The sequence below is a fragment of the Pteropus medius genome, unplaced genomic scaffold, assembly GCF_902729225.1.
Source record: "Pteropus medius unplaced genomic scaffold, Ma_sr-lr_union100, whole genome shotgun sequence".
NCBI classification, from domain to species: domain Eukaryota; kingdom Metazoa; phylum Chordata; class Mammalia; order Chiroptera; family Pteropodidae; genus Pteropus; species Pteropus medius.
Genome location: NW_024349802.1, coordinates 21271266 through 21295739, shown reverse-complemented (window position 1 = coordinate 21295739; position 24474 = coordinate 21271266). Strand labels below are relative to the sequence as shown.

Here is a 24474-nt window from a genome sequence, read left to right as displayed (position 1 = left end):
CTCCTGTAATTTCGAGTTACTGCTAAACAGTAAAAGAAAATATAATCCCTCATCCTATACTGACAGTGAAAAGAAAAACAGAACCACAGAATGCCCTAAAATTCTGCAATGAGACAACATGAAGTTACGCTCATCTCCACCACTCCCTCCTCAATTCCCAAGAGAAGACCACGTGAAACACAAGCTTTCTTATCTGATAACATTCCACTCGAGTCCAATATCAAAACTTCCACCTGCAGGACACTAGTTAGAAAGTTAACATTCCCTTCAAAGGGTACTCAAAAAAGCCTTCTGAATTATATTCTGTTACTAGTTAAAGCTGATTCTCCTTTCCAAGTTGCAAATGCATAAAACATACCCAGAAGCTCAAGAGAGATGGACGATCTTATGAATAATCATATAAAACTAGCTGTTATACTTTGTATGTCAATAATTCAATGACAAATTATAAAAAAGCATTTGTCTTTAATTACTATTTGTTTTTAGGAAATAAATGGCAAACTATATACAGTGTGGAGTCTGAATTCCCCCCTCATAGGGTGTGAATGATGGTCCGGTTCCGCAGCTCCTGAATATACTCTTTGGCGTGGGTGACTGCCGTCTTTGGTGCCTCACACGGAGGTGGGGGGCCTTCTACCAACTTCACAAAATAATGGCAATAGACCTTCTCCATGATCCCAAAGCGACCTCTGCCGTGGTATCGAATGCGTTTCAGGTACTGGCCTCGCCCTGAGGTGGACTCAGCTAGACAGGGAAGAAAAAGAGAATTATAGGAAATGACTGTATCCACAAGAAAGCCTACAGCTCGATTGATTGAGCAATTTCTGACCTTTCCCAACTGGATTCTAAGACTACATGTGCTGGCTGGCTGGCTAGATAGAGCAGGCCTGTCTTAAAACAAGTATCTCCTGACTCTATTCTAGGTGTTCAAGAAATAAGAGTGAACAAGATTAGCAAGGGCCCTGCCTCCGTGCTGTGTACATTTCAGAGAAAGACAGAAAATAAACATGATCATTTAGTGATACGTGCTGTGAACAAAACAAAACAGTGATATGACAGAGATAATGGGGTGTTGGGAGGCAACTTCAGATTAGAGGGATGTCAAGAGGCACCCTTCAAACTTCTACTCCTTTTGCCCCAGAAGTTCATCCACCACAAGGAATAGAAATGATTTTGAAATATATCCTCTGCTAATTATTATCATATTTTCATAACAGACATCTCTGGTAAATTTGGTCAAATTTTAAAATAAGTTTCAAAGTTTTCCAAAAACATGTAATACGAATAGCGTACTTGGCTTTGTTCCAACTCAGAAGAACAAGTTATGTATTCTTCCAAAGGGCTACTACTGCCAAAGAACGAAACTGCATATGCTAAATGCTTTAATTGCTGTAAAAGATAAACTATCACCTAACTGTGTGGGTAGTATGCACAGTGAAGGTACTCAAATACTCTTTGAATGAAATAAAAAAACATTAAGACATCTCAAAAATGGGAACAACCTTCTAAAGATAATGTCCAAGGTAATACTCTTCTAAAGATAATGCCCAACAGGTACCAGGCATTTTAAATATTGTCAATATTTCCTATTACTAGTATTTAGGTAAATGAGAACCTTGACATTTTAACATTAGAAACCCTCCCTTCTCCACTTCATCCCTCTTAGCTCAAAGGACTGATTTAAAACATCAGTCGATCACTTTCTCTAAAGTGAATCATTTTAGATGCCATGAATCACTAAGCAGTGACATTTTATTATTCCATGTCCACTTGTTAAGGCTATTCACAGTGTCATCAGTCATCATTATAAGTTTGAAAAGGAAATGAACTTTCAAAGTCTGTGGTCATGCAACACCAGGTATTAGCTTTAGACTGATGACAGGCATTCGAAGGAATTACCATATAATGAGAACATATGCTACCAAAAAGCACTTCCCTTAAAATGCCTATACTTACTTCAGGGGTCTGAAAGAGCCTCTGCTGAGCTGAAAGGGGAGACAACAAGGAGCTAGTTTTTCAAAACTCTATGAGAAATCTATGGCATGAAATGTCTAGGTCTTTTCCAAGAAGACAGTAAAATAAAAAAATAATCAGTCTCCCACATTTTGTAGGTAAGGATCACTAGGGTACTTAGCCACGCCTCTCCCCTGGGGTTTCAGATCCCCTCAGCCCGTGGTGAGGTCTGGTAACCCCTATTTTTAATAAGAACTTCAGATGATTCTTACGGGGAAGTTTGGCAAATACAAGGACAAAATGTCTAGTATGTCATGGTGAGGTACTGCATCTTCCGAAGTGTACTCATCTCTTTTTCATTCATAATGAAATCAGGCAACAAAATACTTAGCAGATAAGTTTTTAAAATCATAAGACAAATCCAAACTATGAGGCCTACATAAGAGATTTTTACACAGAACTAGATGAAAAGAGGGTACAGGTGGGGCAGAGACTTTTCAGCAGTAATGTGCTTAAAGAGACCAATGAATTAAAGGCCCATTCATGTAGGGTTGGTTAAGTTTATTTTTGCTTAATGGCAACATTGGGCTTTATTCATTCACCTGGGAGGACAGCAATAAGCTCCTCATCCTACCTCTCTCTACTACGATTAGTGAAGTGGATTTAAAGACAAAGTCTATTTCATTTGTATCTGAATTCCATTACAAAGTGTTATCTATCAGCTCAGAAGCCCACACTCCTATGAAACTGAATAAAATTAATTAAATTTTATTTGATATTCAGTTATAGAGCGGGAAAAGTCACCAACAGGTTTTAAGCAAATGGTCTTGCTCTTTATCCGTTTTACCCATTCCACTGATTCCGGGTCCTCCCAGCATTATTAATTCATGCTGCTCCCAGAAGATGCTTATGATTAACTACTGTGGACCTGCATCTTCTGAGTTGCCATGTTGATTGCCCCCCTGCATCCACGCAAGTATCAGAATATGTTTATAGAAGATTCAGCTTTAAAATAAGATACTGCCATTGGAAATCATAACTCATTTGAATTTCAGAAGTAGGTGTGGTCATAGCATCAATTTCAGGTCAGTTGAGGTGAAATTTTTAACTTAACTAGAATAAATAACTCTAGTAGCACAGAGATTATGTGACAAAGTAGAATTTAGATGATTTTTTAAGCATCTAATTGTTGAAAAATTGTAAAGCATAACTAATTTCCCCCATAACGATTCACCCTTGTTTCCTCTGTTTGGAGTAGCAGTTCCCCATATCTAAAATACCTTTAGATAAAATAAGCGCTCTTATACGAAGGTTTGGCAGATAGAGAAAATTTTGCTTCGACATCAGCATCGTTGTGTGATTACAAAACTGCTGAGGTCAGGAGTAATTGCTGCTGGAGTGAGAGGCAAACATTACTTCCACCTACTGCTCCACTTTACTGTGGCGCTGGGAGGGGGCCAGAGAGCTTTGTAATAAATGTCAATCTCTTTCTAGAAAAAGAACTTTGTGAAGGTACGCTACAAAAAAAAAATCCCTTACATTTTGTACAAATGTTTCCTAAAGCATTTTCACTTACATTAATTTGATGTGGAACAAGCAAACAAAACCAGAGATAATGCTTCACGATGTAACACCAAAGGGAAACAAACACTTTTGAGTCATCTGAGCCTTCCAAGGTCCCCTGGCTTTTTTAATCAACAGATTTTCCATTCTGGTAATTGGAAGGTTAAATTATAGGACACTCTTACGGATTAGGCACCTGGCTTGGCACATTATATAGATTTTTTTAAGTCTACCTGGGATCATTTATTTACCTCCTTCGGGCTGACAATTCATTTTTTTAAAAAATCAGTTATGTTCTTTCTTGGTTTTACTATGATTAAAGGACGACTATATGTACCATCTTGGTATCCATTATTCAAAAATTATTGGCAACGGGTTTCATGATCAGTCTCACTAGAGAACAGGTAACAATAAAGCAGTTAAGGTTATTATCATTTACAACAGATTAACATTAGCACGCTAAAGGCTGAAGAATAACTATTACTAGCAATTTTCACCGGCACACTCAGTCCTAAGTGATTAGATATCAAAGACCATTGTTAGATAAAGTACTTGGCATCACTATTAGAAGACATTTTCTAATGCTAAAAGTATTAAAGATCTTACCTATATACAAATTGGATCGGAATTCCACATTGTGGTCTCTCACTGCCATATCTTGTGCTTCTAAAAGAATCTTAAACAAGAAAAAGAAAGGCATTCATATGGGGGACCCTGAACTAAAATAGAATTAAATTTCTCATTTCTTGTTGTTATCCCTACAATTTGACTGCTAATCACATGCCTCCATTTTAGAGTCAATTTTAAAAAGAGAATATCAAATGATAACGGAAAAGGGAAACAGTGAGCTTTCCTTCCTAAGACATGAATTGCAAATGCAATGAATACAGTCCATTCTGCTAAGTTTTAAACGGAATGTGTAACTGTGATGGAGGAGACAGCAACTCTTATAGCAGTACCCTTGGAAATCAATGTCATATCTTCAAGTCTGAGACTTGCCAAAATGTTCAAGAAGCTCAAGAGCTACATCTCATTGAAAATTCTTAAACTTCGAATCCAAAGTAACTATTAACAACATCAGACAAGTAGAGAAAAATCATACTTGAAAACTTCCTTTAAGAATTATTAAACTTAAACTCTATAGATATTTTGAATTAAGTTAACTTCCTCCAGAACACTTTTAAAAATAGGACAGCTGTCGTCAGAAATAACAGAAACCAGATCTTCACTTCTTTAAAGATAAAGAACACAGAATAATGCTGCGTACATAACAGATGCTTAGTAACTGCATTTTGAATTGAATTAAATATAAGTGTTACAATGGAATCTCTTAAAAATCTGAATCCATCAATTTCAACTATTCAACTACTAATCTGAAAAGATAAGATCTGACTTTGGGTGAGAAAGTTAACTGAAGTATATAAAATAATGCTTATATCTCTAGATGTCCTCAACCCAGCCTTTTGAAACAAGTCAGTACAATTACCATTAGCACATTTGTACATAGTGAATCAATACATTTAGAGCTGGGTCTTTAAAGATCATCTCATTCAAACCCACCTAGTTTACAAAAAAGAAAAAAGGGACCAGACTGATTAAGTGTCTCGCCCATAGTCACAACAGAAAAATTAGAGAAAGGACTAGACTCCGAGTCTCCTGAGTCCTAGTCCAATGTTCTTTCCACTCAATTACTCATGAAATCTTAAGCTCTGTGGCGAAACTGATCAAAAAAAATCTTCTAAAAATTATATCAAGCCCGAATCATTAAAAATAAGATTTATCACATCACAGACAGCAAAATATAAATGTCTGGTGCAAATAAAAGCACCTCAGAAAAAAAATGCTTAAAGCGTACAACATTCATAAGGTATAAGGAAGGACCTTAATGAAACTGAGTGCCTTAAATCTGTATTATATAAACTATGTATTTTACACCAGCAAATTCAGGATTTAAGCTGGGTTTACTAACACCTGCAAGACAGCTTATATGCCCCTCCCCCCAAATCTCAGTTTACCTCTTTAATTATTTGGGCTCCTTTTTTGTCACTGAATTCCAATTGAGCCAAAGCCTGGTCAATGGACATTCCTCGTATCTAGATTCAAGGGTGATGAACAAGAGAAAAATTTACAAATTCAGTGTTCCCTTTCTAATTAAAAGCAAAAGCCTTACATAATCCAAACAACATCTAAAAACAGCTAAATAGTTACATGTTAATTATATCTCAGTAAAATTGGGAACCTAGGTTGTTAAGTTTCAATTATATTAACAGAGGGAGAAGACATGACAGAGAGAGATCACAGATTGGCAAGGTCCACACTGGCCATTTCTTTCTCCTAAAGGATAAATGTGTTACATGAGTATTTGCTGCTCTTGTCTTCTCTCATATCTACATTTCATTTTGCAGAGAAAAAAACTTAAAAAGCAACAGTTTTGAAACAGGTTGAATCACCTTTTCCAGGTGAGTAAGCTTGCTTTCTGGATTCTCTGGTTACAGCAGATTCCTGATGCTTTGTTCTAAGTATCTACATATCCAACGCTTCTCAGAAGCAAGGTAAATTCTCTGAGCAATCCTTTTTGGATTATCTACCAAATGTCTGAACATACAATTATATTCCTCACTTTTAGAGAAATCATGGCGAAATTTTTTGATTTTGCAAATCTGGGGGGGGAAACTCATAGCTTCTTTTCCTAAATATTATAGGGTAATAGTCAGTTTGGCTTACCAGTTTTGCCAAATACCACATCTTGTCTTTGCTGTACTTTATTTGTCTTCGACAATGGTAGATTTCCTTACAAATAGAAAGAAAAAAAAAGCCTTAGCAAGTTTATATTAAAATAACAGTAATGAACTGTTAAGAAAAAGTTTTTACTTTCTATGCCTAATAAAATGCTGTTATAAGAAATAAAAAACATTAAGAATTTGGAGATTTTTTCGCTACACAAAGTTATATTTTTTCCAAAGTTTCTCTATGTTAAAAAAATACTGAGAGAAGTAGAAGCTATAAAATATCTACTTTGTGCCAATATGTACATTCTATCCAAAGGAATAGTACAGATTTAAATGAAAGCATTTAAAAAACATTTAGCTGGCTAAAAGAACAAAAGAAAAGGTACAACAAGAAAAAAAAAGTTTCCTGTTAGTGAAAAGAACAATGGAGAAATGGACAAAATAACTTTTCATAGAAAACCCAATACTTTAGGTGTTTGGTCAGGAGCATAGGTTCTAAAATCAGACTGCCTGGACTGAAATCTTAGCTCTATCATTTACTAATGAGAGAAACCAAGCTACTTAACCTCTAACTGAATTTCTTCTTTAAAATGAATAGTACCTACTTCATAAAACTACAATAAGAATTAAATAAAAATACTTAGGTAAAGAAAGCATTTTATAGTACCTAGCACATGGTAAGATCTTAGTAAATGCTAGCTTTTGTTATCTTCTATTTATAGTGGTAGGTATAGCCTATTTAATTTTTAACTCAATCATCCATTGAACAATTTATAGTTCACGAAGCAATCAAGCCCATTATTTCATTTGATCTAACTCTATGAGTTGGGAAAAGGAAACATTTTAAAATCCTTTTACAAAGTGAAAAATCAGAGAAATCAAGTGACTTTCCCAAGACCACAAAGTTTGTGAAAGACAAAGCTAGAAGTCACATACAAGGAAGTATGTGAAGTGCCTCATACAGTGTCTGGGAGGTATATCTTCAAAGTTCCCCTTGTGACTCTAAAACCCACTTTCTTTCCACTACTATATGCTATTAACTAACCGATACAATAAATAAAGTTAGGATATAATGCACAAAATAATTACTCAAATGAAGTAAAAATAAGTCTACATTATGAAACATCTATACCAGTAACTACACACCGATACTTTAAAAAAAAATTAAAAAAAAAAAAAATTTGTCAAGGCAAACAATAGTCAGGAGACTTGAGAATTTTCTAACATTTTGACTCCTGCAGGAAATTTTCAAATGCCTTAGAAACAGCAGTTTTCTCAAGTGGCCATCTTTTAATACACAGCAGATTTCATTTCAGTTGCAATAGAAGCTGACAGGCTGAAAACTGTAGCAATAGCCCAATTACATTTTCAGCAATAAAGTGTCCTGGGGAGCACAGGAGAAAAAAGAACTGTCATGACTGATAATAATAATCTGCAAAAATTAATACGCTCAAAAAATCTTTTATACAGAAATCTTTCGTGGTGTCTCATAGTGGGCTATCTTTAAACCTAAATTGTATATGATCGTCTTAAAATTTTGTAAAAAATACATTGTAACCCTGGCAAGAGCATGAGAAAAAGGAATCAAATGTTTACAAAACAGGGGAAAGTTATTCAATCATCCACTTCTGAATCTAAAAAGCTCAACATTTACTTTGGGCAGGTGCAATGTCTAAGGGTACTTTCTGAACATAAACCAAAGTCTCAATAAATAAACCTAATGTGGCCCATAACATGGTAAACCTGGAGGTTAGAAGACCTGATTAAATATCACTGCTATTATCTAACCTATATGGTAAAAGATGCAAAGTTGGGATATAATGCACAAAATAATTATTCAAATGAAGTAAAAGTAAGTCTAAATTATGAAATGTCTAAACCAGTAACTTTTTTATTAGTTTCAAATATACAGTACATTTGTTAGACATTTATATAGTGTATGAAACAACCCTCCAAGTTACTCTTTCTCTCCTCTGGCTATACATCTAGCCATTACATTACTGCTAACTGCATTCCCTATGTCATGCTCCCCATCCTAGTAACTTTTAAAGAAATTAATATATTTTTAAATGTATATAATAACTCAAACGATGAAAAAAAGTCACCTAATTAATAAAAGTTCGTACTAAAGCCTTATGGGAATCCACGTTAATGATGGCTAAGCATGGCTTTTTATCACTATTCCAAATAATCCAAAAATTTTAAATATGCCTCTTATAGAAATGGTTGTTCATGTTAAAACGGTTTTGATATAGTCTCGCAACATTTTTAGTTTATTTAAAATAGCTTTCTTAAAAGATACTGCAAAAGTAAACTCAAGCCCAAATTAACGAAGTATGATTATTATGAAGAAACTCTATTAATTTCTCTCTGGCTTATTTTCTTTACCATGATGAAGACATATGTAAGATCAAGTCTACATAGGAATTTACATTGTTTGGAAATTTGTGCTAGCTAAAATAGGCAGGTATGTTCTAAAAATAACAGAAGTGGCTTAAAACATGCCTAAATTGGTGACATTCATTTTAACTTACTGCTGAAAGATTTACTGATTACCCCATCCATTATTATTTGTTTAATCACATATTCCAGTGCTGAAGATCAGAATGGGGTAGAATGATAAATATTATCTGGTCCTCTTTTAAATTAGTCATAAAACTAAATTTTAAAATGTTGCAGCTAACAGATTGGTAAGTCTAAGGGACACTGCACGTAATGGCACAATGTATGAACTATGTAGCTAATTATTCCATTAATAAGGTTGGTATTTATGGAAGACATTAAAATTTCATTCATAACAGGTATAAGTGATACGTCAAAGTTAATTTACCAAATACTATTTAAAGTCAGAAAATGTTAAAGTATTTTCCAAAAGTATTTGTCCCGAAAAAGATTACTCAAACAAAATCTGTGCAAAATAAAAATTTAAATTAATTTCTCCAAAGTGCCTATATAAAATCAAACCAAATGTCTTCACACAGGCATTCGTACAATAATGAGTATAAATGATACAAAAAAGTTAATCAAAATACTTTCAGGAAATACAATACATAAATGATTGCACTGACATTGTTCTTCATGTCTGAAGTTAATTATTTTAATTTTGACATTTTGGATGTATCCTGGAGTATATCTGTTTTAATATCCAAAAAAGACTAGTACCACAAAACACAAAATTTTGCTCTTAGATTCTGGACCTGACAAACGGTTAGGATTTCTTTATTTCCAATTAATATCTAAGTTCAAAGAGGTCAAGTAAGAAGAACTCTAATTATAGGAAATATTTTATTTATGATAATTGTACAAATGTGTAACTTTTTATAAAATTTGGTTAATTACAAAATGGAGTCAATACTTAATAGCACAGCTTCTATTATAAGTTTAACTTTTAAGTTCTGATAGCATGATAAAATATGAAAGTTAAAAATTTATTTGTTTAAACGATTAGCATCTTTCTCCTCATATTTCCCAATCAGGTGGGAACTCTTTAAATCAATAAATTAACTCCCCTAAATAAGAAATACAACATAAAACTGTACTGATCAGACCAATTGAAACTTAAGAAAAATGTATGCTGTCAAGTTCATATAAAAGCCAAGCAAATTACAATACTTAGATGATATTGATTATCTAGTAGCCTTCAGTCCCAAAGGCCTTTAAAAGATGTTTGCTGAATTGAGTGATTCATAATTAACACAGTAACTCTATTTCTAAAGTACTTAACACAGTTTATTTTCTTAAGGATTCAAATGTGCCCATCTTGTTTATGCTATTACTACTTGCATAAACTTTTTAAGAGATGTAAATGTATTCCATAGAAAATTCACGTTAAGCTGGAAATTAGTCTTATACCTCAGACTGGAGCAATCTCTAGCAGTCTGAAGAGAGTAAAAGAATTCTGAGCAACTAAAGATAAAACTCAGTATCTCTGATTAAATTCAAACCTTAGGTTCAAAGGTTTGTAAAGTACAAAACAACCGTGTCTCTATTCAAATATAAAACACTGGAAAAACCATTTATGATTTAAATATTGGCCAATGTTTAAATCATTATTGCCAACTCCTCATTCTCCATTATCAAGAATTATCATTAGCAAGGCTCTTGAAATCAAAAATCAGTAAGTCTCAAACTATTAGCACAATTTTAGAATAAGGCCCTTATCCAAGGAGGTTAAGCAAAGACAAACAAATAGGTACAAAAACACAATCTTTTTAAACTGCCGAAGAGATAAATCTAGTACATTTTCTTTATAATTTAAAAGATCATGCAAATTACTATATATTTTCTTTTCTTAACTTGGAATAATAAATCACTGCTAGTCACATGAGAGAGAGCTTTATCAAAATTAAGAAATTATTTCTACCACAAACTTACTGCTGGTCTCCGAGGTTCTCCAGGTAATTGTGGAGGATAAACAATTTTATTCTTCTTCTCCCATTTCCGAGAAACGTCAAGAGAAGCACTTGTGTGGATGTGTGATTGGGGTAAAACATAATGAGATGAAAGAAGCCTGCAAAACAAGAGACACTTAGAATCTTTTTGCAGACCTTATATATCTTCTGAACTACATCTGCTCCATTTTGACAAAAACTATTTCAGGATCGTAAGTGTAAATATTCTAGACATATTCATTAATAGAGACTATTTTTTACATAAAATATCACAAAGAGCTAGTTTATTGAAGGTTAAGAAGAGTGAAAAGTCAATAACCATTGTAAGTCAAATAATAAACAGATATTCACCCAAGATCTCTTGCTCTGGCCAATAATATTGATTTTGTAATATAAGTTGGCCCAGTCCTAAAATGATTTAAAGACACAATGGATCCCTGATCTGACCTATGAAATTCCTCAATTTGTTGAGTAAGCAAGACAAATAGCATCATTTTATAAACCCTAAGAAATTAATGGATAAAGTTGGTATGATGTGCCTCCTAATGAAAAAACATACCACCCACCATCCACGAAGCTATCTTTCCACAGAAAACAAACCTGACTCGATCAAGCCTCTAAATTCAATACAAGAAATACAGAGACAGGGGAACATATTAAACAACATCGAAAGGATGCAATCAGCAAAATCCAAGCTGTACAAAACTCTACAGGACAAACCACCCATTTTCCTCAACAAATAAAATACAAGGGGGAAAAAAGAGAGCTGAATAAAGAACCTACAGATTAAGAGATTTGAGAGAAATAATTAATTTCAGTGTGTGGACTACTATCATTTAAAAAGTATGAGAGCTACTTAACTATTGGAAATTTGAACATTAACTGGATATTTGATATTTTTTAATGAAAAATATTTATAGCAGAAATAATATAGTGTCTGGGATTTGTTTCAAAATATGATGAGGGAGAGTAGGGCCTATTGATAACACAAGATTGGCCATGTGTTATTATTAACTGCTGAAGTTGGGTGATGGGTTCACAAGGGTTCATCCCATAGTCTACGTTTGTATATGTCTAGATATATCCAAACAACAAACTTCAGTGTTTCCCAACTGCCTGTAATATCGTGACCGAATTCCTTAGCAAGACACAGAAGGCCTTTCATTATCTAACCCCAACCGGGCAGCTTATTCGCTTTATGGCCTAGCCACACAGACATCCTTTGTTTCCTGAATAAGGCACAAACTTTCATTCCTTTACACTTTGGCTCATGTTTTCTCCTCCCACATTATCTCCTCAATGAAATGCTTATCTTGTTTAAAGTTCCAACTCAAATGTCACCTCATTGTAAAACATCATTTAGTCTTTCTTTTCTCTCAGACAGCCATTCCCTACATTGTCTTATTACTTTGTTCTTGCCAGCCATACAGCAATGAGTTGGACTATTGTACTATAATCAGCTGACTGTAGTAGAATGAGGTCCTGTAGTAAGGGTATAGATTTGAGCATCTTGACAGCAAGTCCAACATCCTTTGTGTTCTAGCACCAAAGACATCGTCTGGCATATGGATACTGAGTAAATATTTAACCCAGACTTAATCCTCAAAGTTATTGTATATTGGCAGATTCTCACACAAGATATGCCATTGGATGATATGCTTGGTGAAGTCTTTGTTTTTAGTCCTCAGACTAAAAATTTTTTAAATCTATTCTCCTAGTGGTTCATTTCTCCTACTCTATCTCAAGTAACTATCTTACATAATATTAAGATCAATGCCCTTAGAGAAATCACATAACTTTCTAGAACTCAGTTTTCTCATCAGTAAATGAATAACAGTAATGACCTCATTGGCTTCTTCAGAAGCTCAAATGAGATACTGTAAGTAAAATGCTTAGCCTGACACTTAATCAGGCTCAAAAAACTTTAGATATTACTTTTAGAATAAGAATAATACCTACTTCATTCTGTTGTTGGTAGATTAATAATTAATGTGCCATACCCTACAGTGTCTAGGAAATGATAAACGCTGATGGCTATAGTATTAATTTTAAATTAGACTCCCTGAATGGTTAATCTCTCCTGCAAAAAATTAAATCCTGTGAACTATAAACTTTCTATTACACGATTTCAAACTTTTCTTATGTTTATAGTTATGATCATTTGTTTCTACAAAACTAATTAACTTTGAGTACACTAAGTTTGTCATCTTTGGGTCTCAGTTCCTTTATGAAAAGAGGAACTGGACTACATCATCCCTAGGGTCTCTCCAAACCTTAATTCTGTCTCCAATCTCATCCCTGACAACATGGTTACAGAATAAAACTCCTCAATTCTATTTCAATCCTTCTTCAGTGAAACCATTCCTATAATAACTAGTCTGAAAGACTGCTCCAGGGTGAGGTCCATGCCTTCTATACCTTAAGTTCCTGGACCCAATTCCAAGGTGTGTGGGGGGAACGAGGAGCCTCCCACACAACACCAAGCAACTCTGACACTATCTACAAGAAGATAGCATCAGACTCCACAGATTAAGGGTTCTAAGGGCTCATCCTTCCTTACAAGACTGTCCCCCCTCACCCTGCACTTTTATAGACGAGTCACAAGCACACTGTTACCTGTACTTCTGTAAATCGGAGATTCTCAAGATCCCCCTCTTCAGGTCTCATTAATTTGCTATAGCACTCGCAGAACTCAGAAACATTTTATTTACTAGGTCACTAGTTTGTTACAAAAGGATATAACCCAGGAACAGCCAGATGGAAGAAATGCACAGGGCAAGGTGTGGGGAAGGGGCATGAAGCTTCCATGCCCTGCCCAAGAACACCGCTCTCCCCAAATCACGCGTACCCACCAACCTGGCAGCTCTCTGACCTTCTCCTTCTGGGTTTTTAATGGAGGCTAATTACAGAGGCATGACTGATTAAATCAACTGGCCACTGGAGACTGGTTTAACCTGCAAGCCCCTCTCCTCTCCCAGGAGGTCGGGGAAATGAGCATGACAGTTCCAATCCTCTAATCACTGGCTGACTCCATTAGCAAACAGCCCCATCCTTAGGTGCTTTCCAAAAGTTACCTCATTACTATAACAAAAGTCACCTTTATCATTCTCTACACTTAGGAATACTAGTGTTGTGGGAGCTGCGAGCTGGGAACTGTAGCTGAAGACCAAATATACCTAAGAAATATATATTTGGTCATCTGAATGAACAAATATACATTTCTTATAAATCACAATATTGTAATCCTCCATATCTAACACACTATCTTGCACTCAAATCTTCAATACACATTCAATAAAATGATGCTTAATAAATTAAATACATTATGAATTAATAATGACAAAGCTTTCTGAATACCTACAACACTTTCAGGGATCAAATGGTTCATAAAATGAATTGTCAAAGTAAACACTAAACTCGTAATCAAGTCAAATTAAAATAATATACCAGTTCACTTAATTTAGAAGTGTAAAAATCCAAAGTTCTTTTGCGCCCTCTCCTGGCCAGCTGTTGGAATACAACTAAATTAAAGAATATAAAATGATCATAAGGTAAAATTGAAAATAAAACATTCAAAATTTGAGGTTTTTATGACACCTTTTTATGTGAGAGGGTCTATGAAAGATCACTTGAAAAAAACTCAAGTAAACAAAGCTGGTGGAATTAAAAAATGATGGCATGGGTTATCACTATTGTTTTCTAACGTTTGTCTGCCTAGAGCTCTATACTGTTAGCATTCCAAAGAATCAATGTTGTTTTTATTTTTAAAGCACTGAAAGACATTTAGGATCAATTTTTATCATTCTGAAATTCAAACATCAACACTGATAGCCTTTCAGTTACTAGGAATCCCAAATCCCTTGAGTTTCACTGTATCTCTGTAAGTTGGGTGAGGGAAGGTAGGTGTGAACCAACTCTCCATACTGCTTATACACACAACACACACATAGGTGGCACACTCACAGTAACGTGAGACTGCCAGAGCTCACAAAGAAAGCAGGAGGTATAAAAAAAATGGCATTAAGAAGAATTTTCTTACTCTCATTATTCTGATTTTTCCTATCTACCAAGACGTGAGAATGAAGTTTAAGTCTCACTTTTTAAATTCTACCCAGTCATTAGGCATTGTAGTAGATATAAGCTAAATTTTAGGATTGAGAGTTAATTCAGATAAGACAGAGTCTCTGAAACCTTCTAAAGTCACAATTTGAAAGAGAGAACTAATACTTCCTATTTATTACTCAAAGTTCATTTGAAATTCAGTACAAAGTATCCCCAAGTCCCAAGTGAAGATAATACTTGCCTCAGGCTCAAGCTTGAGAATATCATGCTATTATACGTATAAAGGTAAAAAATTCTTTATTCCAAATTTACTTCTGATAACATTAAGTTAATCCTACACTTGAGAATGAATAAAAAAAAAAATCCTCCCTCTTGTCTCAATTAAAATCTAAAAGGGCTGAAGTGATATGTATATTTTCACAACTCAAGATAATCTTACTTTGTGAAAGTCAAGGACAATAAAGGAAATAAGGTTAGCAAACAAAAAACGTGAAATTCCGACAACTTTGGACCATGATATGCTCAGAGTTTATCAACTTCTGCACTAGTGACATTTTGAGCCAGACCAATCTTTGCTGTGGAAGGCTGTCCTGTGCCTTGGAGGATGTTTAGTAGCATCCCTCACCTTTACTCACCAGATGCCAGTAACAACCCCTGCCTAAGCTGTGACATACAAAAATGTTTCCAGACATTGCCAAATATCCCCCATGGGGCAAAACTGCCCCCAGCTGAAAGTCACTATCAGCTAAAAGGACAGTAAAAAAAACAAACAGAAACAGTGCTAGCTTCTGCAGACCGGGGAGCATGACCTCTGTACCAAAAGGTTCCTATTATCATGCCATACATGTGAATGGTTAAATAAACCAGATTTTCTCACTATGAAAGCCAAGGTTAACCAAATGCCTAAGTCTTACATTTTTATTCCTAAACCCCAAGTGGACCCTTGAGGATGCCTGGCATTCTTATTATGGTCCATTTCCTCTCCTAGCCCCTACAAACGAATTTCATACCTCTTCTTGCTAGTCGAACCTCCCATATCTCCTGTCATCCTTGGTCTCAGCTGATAATCACTGAGAAAATCAAACAGCTGGAGGATAACTTCCACAAGCTCCTACCGCCTAATCCATATACCATCCACGTCCATCCACACTACCTTCTCTCTCATTATTATGCATGAACTGTTTATGCCCTGGCTAGGACCTCTCTCGTCCCTTGCTTCCTAGATCCCATTCCTTCCCACCTAACCTATTCAAGGACACCACTCTGGCAATTCTTTCCCCTTTCCATCAACAATGTTTTCCTCTCTATTGGATCAGCAAACAAATATACTCCAACATCTGCCAGCTTAAAACCAACCCTCCCCTGACCAAGTTCTCTAGCTACCACAGCAAAACTCTTTGAATAAATTGTCTAAACTTCCTGTCTCTAATTCCAGTCCTCCCATTCACCCTTAACTCTCTCCAATCAGGCTTCTGACTGCATCACTCCACCAAAACTGCTTTATCAAGGTCACGGAAAATATTTGTGTTGTGAAAACCAATGGTCAATTCTCAGTCCTCATCTGAGAGTGATCTAAGTATCTCTGGTCAATAGTTCTCCCTTGAAACACTTTCTTTACTTGGGTTCCAGGCCACCACATACTCCTGGTTTCCCCCTCGCCTCTCTGGACACTATGCCACAGTATCCTTTGCTGTTTCCTCATCATCCTGACCTGTGAGTGTTGGCTACCTCAGGGAGGAATCATTCCTTGAACCCTTGCACTTTCTACCCTCACTCACTCTCATGAAGTCGATGAGTCCCATGGCTTTAAATACTGTTCATGCACTGACAACTCCCAAATTTGTAAGCCTTCCCTCTAAACTCATATATTTGATTGCCTAGTCACATCTCCACCTGAAAGTTTACTGGACATCTCGAACTTAACAAGCCTCAAACTGAGCTCCTGATATTCTCCCCAAAACCTGCTCCTCTGAAAGTCTTCCTACCTCAGTAATAGGCAACTCCATTCTTCCAGTTATTCAGGTCACATATCCTGTTGTCACCCTTCTTTCACCTCATATCAGCAAGTCTTGTCAGCTGTCATTAATATGCTGCCAGAATCCAACCATTCACCCACCTTCACAGCCACTCTAATCCAAGCCACCATAATGTCTTACCTGAAATATCCAATGGTTTCTGCTTCCATCCTTGCTCCCCATTCCCACTCTGATCTATTCTCAACACAGGAGCCAGAAAGAATAGCTCATAAACATAAGTCAGATCATATTACTCCTATAGTGAAAACCCACCAATGGTTTCTCATTTCAGAATAAAAGCCAAAGTACCTACAATGACCCATAAGATTGTCTTCTACAATGTCCTCTACAGTGATCCCTTTTTGGCACCAGGAACAGATGCTCCTATGAGAATCTAATGCCTGATGATCTGAGGTGCAGCTGAGGCGGTGATGCTAGTGCTGGGGAGTGGCTGCAAATACAGAAGCTTTGCTCTCTGGCCTGCTGCTCACTTCCTGCTATGCAACCCAGTTCCTAAGAGGCCACTGGCCTGTACTGGTACTTGTCTGCTGCCTAGGGGATGGGGACCCCTGCTCTACATGATCTCCTCTTTCCTCTTCCTCTCTCTCATTTCCTACTCTTATCCCCCTCCTTTCACTTATTGTTTTTGACCATACAAGGTATGTTCCCTCCTCGAGGCCTCTGCACTTACTGTTCCATCTGTCTAGAATGCTGTTTGTGCAGATGTTGGCACAGTTCGATCATCTGCTTCAGATCTTTACTCAAACGTTATCTTCTTAGTGAGGACTTCCCCATCCAAAACTGTAACGCCCTTCCATGTACACACTCTTTCTCTTCTCATTCTCTGCTTTCATTTTCTCCTCAGCAGTTGCCACTATCTAATACACTCTATATTTTACTTATTTACTTATTGTAAAATAAGTATCTTATTTTACTTGCCTCCCTCACTGGACTGTACACTCCATGATGACAAAGATTGTGTTTTTGTCCACCACAAAATCCCCAGTGCTAGAATAGTACCTGACACACAGCAGTCACTAAATACGTATTTGTAGAATGAATTAAAGAATACCAGGGACACCCAGATAATATAAATAAGGTAAGGGGGCTGGGTATAAATAACTAAGCAAAAACTTTACACGTGTTTGGAAAATAAGGAAAACTGAAGGGTATATGCCCCATCTAAATAGTAGTACACTCTTCAGCTCTAGAAATTGTTGCCATTCCTTGCAATGCATAAGAAAACCTAGAAACCTAGATTTTTATGAGAAAGCTGACAGTTTTTAAATGCTGATTTAAAAATAAGTTTTAAAACACCGTGTAGTCCTAATGAAACATATCTGTAGGCATGATTCTCAAGTCTGTAACTTCTTGGGGTAAGCCAGCAGAGCCCCAAAGTCCCACTCTTCCTTGACCCCATGTTACAAGTTACTCTTCTTTTCCATGATATAGAACATGGGGAGTTTGGTCCACTATAGAGTGGGATGACAACAAAAAACAAAGAATTAAATTCTCAGCAGAACAATTTTTTTAAAATTGTGGAAGCCTCTGTTGTCAATAATCATTTGAAAATAAGGCATTAACGCTTTCAGACCACTGCTGTATCATTCAGAGTAATAACAGTCATATTCTAATCAGTATCTTATGTGGATATACAGAGCTTCTAAAGGCCTCATATAGTCCTTAAAAAGTTAAAATAGTTAAAAGAATTGAGATAATCAGCACAAGCTATACTAGTACATAAAACTGGAAATCTGTACGCATGCCTAATCTGCAATTAGGATTCCTTCTTGGCACTGGACTGAAGAAACAGGAATCCCAATTCCTTACAATCTTTCTGATTACAACTTGCATCTGTTCAGGTTGACTTGTATTTTATCGACTTACACTTACTGACAAACTACTAAGGATAAGGTACTCTGGTGTCTTTTTTCTGACCCCACTTTTGACGCCAAAGGTAGTTTTTCCACTCCAACAACCTATTCTCCAACACCACTGAGTGTCCAACAGTTGATTTCAATTCTGACACTATTTACCTGGAGCCACAAAAGGGGGGTCCATCTCATACTGCTGTCTGGCTGACTACAAATTTAGGGGGTTCTCACAAATCCACCTCAGATTCAACAATTTGCTAGAACAGCTCCCGGAACTCAGGAAAACACTTTACTTACATTTACTATAAGGATTCAACTCAGGAATAGCCAAAGGGGAGAGATGCATGTGGCAAGGTATGGGGTGCGGAGCTTCCGTGCCCATTCCAGGCGTGCCACCCTCGGAGTATATCAATGTGTTCACCAACCCAGAAGCTATCAGAACCTCATACTTTGTTCAAGTTTTTATAAACTAATCTGCAGCTCCCCTTCCCTCCTCCTTGACCCAAAGGGGCTTGTTATGAATAACAAGACACTCCAAGGATGTTAAGAGCTCTGTGACAGAAACCTGGGACAACAACCAAACGTATTTCTTATACTACAGGTACTATTCTAGGTGATGAGAATGCAAACAGACATAAAATGTATTTCCAGCCTTCAAGTGATTTAAAATTCAGTTAGAGAGATAATTAACCACAAATGTGCAATAGCATTAAAATATCAAAAGGAAGAGCAACAGGAGGGTTGAGGTAATCAGGGTGGCTTAAAAGAGATGGAACTTGAGCTGAGTATTAAAGAAAGTACAAACTTCGACATTCAGAAACTAGGTAATAGAGTATTTTGGGCTGAATGAGGAGCAGAAGAACTGATGTGATTTACAGGGCATCTTTCTGAAAAAAAAAGACCTGAAAATGATCTACAAGATCTCTTTTAAAAGAGAATATAGTGGGCTGACTGGTAACCCAAAAAATATGTCCACATCCTTATCCCCAGAATAAGTGATGATACCTATGGCAACAAATGTGATTATCTTGAGAGGAGGAGCTTATCCCGTATTATTCTGTTAAACCCTAACTGCAACTCCATGCATCTTAATGAGAGACAGGCAGAGAGAGTTTTGAGACAAGACACACAGAGGGAAAGGTGAGGTGATGACAGAGCCAGAAGCTGGAAGAGCCAAGGTATTCTCCCCTAGGCCCTCTAGAGGGAGTAGAGCCCGGCTGACACCTTGACTTTGGACTTCCGGCCTCCAGAACAGTGAGAGAATTAATATCCATTGTGTTAAGCTACCCAGTTTGTGATAATTTGTTATACCAGCTCTAGAAAACTACTAGAGAAACTTTTTAGATATATGAGTTAGATGTCAACCAGAACTGGTTGGAGAGTGCTTTGAAAGGAATAGTGTCACATAAATAAGAGACTTACTAAATGAACATAAATACTATGGAATTGAAAATGTCCTTCTATAAGGTCTCCTTGTTTTAGTACATGATCATTTTAGGGCTTATTGAGCCTCAAAGAAGTTAAGTAAAATGCTGAGGAACAATATTTCTCCCTGACAGAGACCAGCTCTATCTTCTGCAACCCACTGTTTATTCAACTGTATTTATTCACACGGCTGTAATCATTTTTCCAACAAACTGCTAATTCATGACATTTCTTGATTTTTCTTATGGAGAATTTTAGCTCATGTACATCTCAGTCACTGATGCCTTCCAATTTTTACACTAGTCTTTCTATTTTTAAAAAACCACCAAAATGTACTCTTCAGTCTTTAAACTTAAGTCACCTCTTCCCAAAAAATTCCCCTGACAAACTTCTTCTGGGCCCATCACTCTGTCCTTCCCATGGTGTGATAGAGCAATAGTTAAAACCAGAGAATTTTTTGTTTAGATCCTAGATTTGCCGTGTATTAACTATGTAACCTTTGGTAAATCACAAAACTTCTTAAATGTATCCATTAGTAAAATGAGAGACTGGGAATTCAAAGATTGGAAAACTGTCAGTCTACTATCAAATAGAGCCTGCGGGAAAGTTTGATTTGGTCAGCAGCATTTTTCTTAAACTCAACTGAAAGCGTTTAGATGAGAAATGAACTCTATTAACTGCCGCAGGCCCCCACCACTCTCTCATTTTGCACAAACTGCTTCTCCTAGTTCATTTATTTCTATTATCTGACTGGCACCTGTATGCAAGTAAAGTTTCCAATCACTGAATTAGATGATCTCTAAGATTTTAGACAGTTATCAAGAGCATTTTTTATACCTTTTCTACCTAGTTTTCATATGATCATCTCCCCAGTAGAAAGTCCAGAACAGGGATTCATAAAATCATATAACCTCAAAATTGGAAAAAGCCTTAGAGATTATGCAGAAGAATCAAACCCTCTTGTATGACATAGATGAAAAGACTGAAGCCAAATGCTTAAGTTACTTGCTCAGAACCTCCCAATTTAAATCAGCGCAGGACAATTTAAATCAACAAACATTAACAAAAACATTCACTTTGTGCAAGACCTTATGTTGGAGCTACAAAGAGAAACTGACTCTACTGTCTAGGGCACATAAGCTAGTAAAAGGCACTATTCAAAGTGAAGCACTATTCAAAGCACGAATGCTAAAAGGAAAGAGAAATTAATTTCTTTCACTTTTAGTGAGATCTGAGAAAAACTCCTGAAGGGGAGACATTCGATCAGGGCTTTAAATAATGAGTAGGACTGCTGTTACAGACAGGGAAGTGAGGGCCCAAAGTGAAAAAGCCAAGAGGCGAGTAAAGGAACAACACACTCAGAAAAAGTAAGTAAATCAGCATGGCTGAGGTGGAGTGATAGAAGATAATCTTTCTTAAAAGCAAAGTGTAGACAAATCCTATTTTCTTTAGCCCACCCCACCTTTTCATCCCCCTGACCTAACAACCTAAGACAGAGCTAAAAATAATGGGAACTCAATAATAATTTATGATAAAAACAGTAGTGGCAGTTAGAAATTAGAGCGGGATTATTATGATATGCACTGTACTAAACATTTCATATGCATCATCTCATTTAATCCTCATAAAAAATCTATGAGGTAGGTAATATTGTTGCTTTCATCATATATGGGAACTGAAACTTAGAAAGGATATGTAACTTTACCAAAATCACACAGCTAAAAAGTTGAGTCACACCCAACTTATGTCTCCAAAGCCTATATAGATCAAAATAAAGGCTAACGAATGTATTAATCAGAAAACTTACAATCAGATTATCAATCTCCAAATATCAATCATTGTACTGCAAAAGAGGGACAATGAGGAGTGGATGGGAAAGACTTCTTGCCTATCCTGACTCAACTGAATTCCTTAACCTTAAAGAATGCTTTTGTTCTGAGGTTAAAGAATGCTCTGAGAGTATAGTATAAAGCTTCGAAAGTTTCTATAACTGGGGACTGAAGACAAGTTATTTCACTTTTAGGAGCTCCAATTTCCTTGTCTGAAAAATGGATATGTCACCTCCATAACCCCAGAGCCCAAAGCAGAGCCTGGCACATAAGCTCTCAGTCTCAGTAACTGACTGACAAGCTGGCAAAGAGGCCCTGGACCCTTCTGCAACTCCGAGGCGACTTACCCCAAGGCCAGCTTCCCCCTCAGATTCTGCATCCATAACGCACCTGCAATATCAACACAAGCCGTCAGTTCAGACTCCTACCTCCACTTCCTTCTACCGCCCATAACCGTTAAGAAATCCTTACCCAAACCTTCCAGCATAGCTGCCGCCATCTTTCTCCCACCCTCTACGGAAGCCTCCGAGTTCAGGCACCGTCCGGTCAGGACGCATGCGCAATCCCCTGCACTTCCTACTGAGCGGAAAACCTAGGGCACCTACACCCGCGGTGTTGTCATGGAGACCACAAACAGGTGGCCTGAGCTTAAGGTGTGGTCAGCCCAGCCTCGCTCGGGAATGAATGACTTAACAAAGGCCGAAAACTAGTGAGTTTCCGAAAATTTATCGGGATCCAGAAAAATTGCGAAACCTCACCTCACAAATGGTCTGAAAGGATTAAGAAAACAGGCTGTGAACAAGCCACCTAACCCCGTGGGCTTCAATTTTCTAGCCAGTAAAGTAGTCAAAAATAATTATCCCGACGGCACAGTTATATTGTAAGATCACTAGAGACCATATGGAAATCTCTTTTAAAAAAACAACCAGCTCAAGTACAAAGTACGATGTCCTATTCCCTATTGATATCTAGGTTGACCTACAAGAGGTAAAAGTTAATCATCGGGAACTTTCTACCATGTGTATCCACCAGGCATTTCACTAAACCCCATGTAAATATTCCTCACAGCAATCCAACAAGGCATGAATTATCACCTTCGAATGAAGAAACAGATTTAGGATAGCTTAAAGAAACAGATTTAGGATAGCTTAAAGTCTCTTAGACAAAACCGGTAGTCAATCTAGGTAGGGTTGGACGCCTCCAAAATTAGCTTCCCTACCTACTTCAAATAGGTATCTCAGGTTTCCTTTGCTATATATGCAATAGTGCCAGATACCCAATACAAACAAGCAATACAGGAGTAGTAGAGTCTAAAGGCAGAAATCTGAGCATTTTAGCGTGTTTGAGTTGGAAGGAAACCTCATTCTTTTTCCTCAACAGCACTTACCACGTAACAGTTTCAGAGTTGGCACTCAATTAAAGCAGGAGTCACTCTATTTTGCTCCTTGAGTTATCAAGAACCCGGAGCCAGAATTTCCCCTAGTTGCACAACACTTTGCTTTTTGATATCTGATTCGAACTTTAATATTTTTGTTTATTGGCTTTTTATAGATATTTTTAAAGAATCTCAGAGCAAACTGCCTTGGCACACAGGGTTCAAAAAAAATACCTTATTTTTTTAAATAAGTGGTTGAAACAGATCCAAAGAATAAACAGGCACAGCGACGAAGTGACTCCTCCAGTCTAATTCCTTAATTCTGCACCTTGGCTGTAGGAAGAGAGAATGCCTAACCCCGGGGCAGGGCTCAGGCAGCACCAGACCCACCCGCCGCAGGCGAGGTAGGGAGGCATAACACAGTGACCGCAGCCACGCCCTTCCCAGCTCTGCTGCGACCAAAGCAGAGCGCGCGGTGCGGTCTGGGCCTCCGCGCGCGCCGTAGCGGCGGGCCCAGGAAGGCGGGGCTCCGAGCTAACCCCGCCCCCTTCCCGATTACGGCGTGGGGCTGCGAACCGTCTGTCCCAGTGCCTCCCAACATCAACTCTGGTAGCCCGTCATCATGGGACAGGAGCCGCGCACGCTGCCGCCCTCCCCTAACTGGTACTGCTCCCGATGCAGCGATGCCGTACCTGGGGGTCTTTTCGGGTTCGCGGCGCGGACCTCCGTCTTCCTTGTCCGCGTGGGCCCGGGCGCGGGTGCTATCCCTGGGACGCCCCCATTTCGAGGTAACTCTCTACCCCTGGTCCCTCGCCTTTCCTGCACTTATTGCGTTCCCCGGAGGTGCCGAGTGGGCGTCTTCAGCCACTCCTTTGTACAGATAAGGAAACTGAGGCTTCGGCAGGGAGAAGGGTCTGCTCACAGTCTAAGCTGAGTCTCGTCCGGATCCCCAATATTGAGCTACGCCACGCTGTGGATGAGCGGTCCCGCCTCCTGGCGCTCTCACGTGGGACTGCTCGCGTCCTGAGAAGTTATCCTTGTCTACACCCAGGCATTTATAACATCTTTGGCCTCCCTCCCCCACCCAGCGTGCGCGACCCCTTACAGAGCCTTCCTGGGGTTAGGGGCTGCTAACAGCTCCAGGCCCTAAGCTAGATCCTGCAAATATATGATACTCGTTTCTGTAAGATGAATGAATTGAACCGGATGCTTTCAGTTACCAAATTAGATTTGGATTATGCCTTGGGATATGGCATGC

The 24474-nt window shown here is 37.6% G+C and overlaps 2 protein-coding genes across 4 annotated transcripts in view; one reads left to right on the top strand and one right to left on the bottom strand.

Annotated features, from left to right (window-relative positions):
- Positions 1 to 448: 448 nt before the first annotated feature.
- MRPL22 (mitochondrial ribosomal protein L22) lies at positions 449 to 24038 on the bottom strand. 3 transcript variants are annotated; one of them, XM_039836695.1, is made up of 7 exons: positions 23909 to 24038; positions 22189 to 22231; positions 10620 to 10755; positions 6241 to 6306; positions 5532 to 5609; positions 4123 to 4192; positions 449 to 744 (listed from the first exon to the last, which is right to left on the bottom strand). In XM_039836695.1, exons 2-7 carry the CDS (start codon positions 22218 to 22220, stop codon positions 533 to 535), a joined length of 594 nt encoding a protein of 197 aa, XP_039692629.1. In that variant the 5' UTR covers positions 22221 to 22231; positions 23909 to 24038; the 3' UTR covers positions 449 to 532. The 3 variants fall into 3 exon arrangements, with proteins under 3 accessions (XP_039692629.1, XP_039692628.1, XP_039692627.1); XM_039836694.1 differs by lacking the exon at positions 23909 to 24038 and adding an exon at positions 23229 to 23396; XM_039836693.1 differs by lacking the exon at positions 23909 to 24038 and adding an exon at positions 22313 to 22420.
- Positions 23755 to 24474, top strand: part of GEMIN5 (gem nuclear organelle associated protein 5) — a 36013-nt gene continuing 35293 nt past the window's right edge. The window contains 1 exon segment of the mRNA XM_039836696.1: positions 23755 to 24004. Within this exon segment, the coding sequence (XP_039692630.1) occupies positions 23839 to 24004 (166 nt within the window). The 5' untranslated portion in view covers positions 23755 to 23838.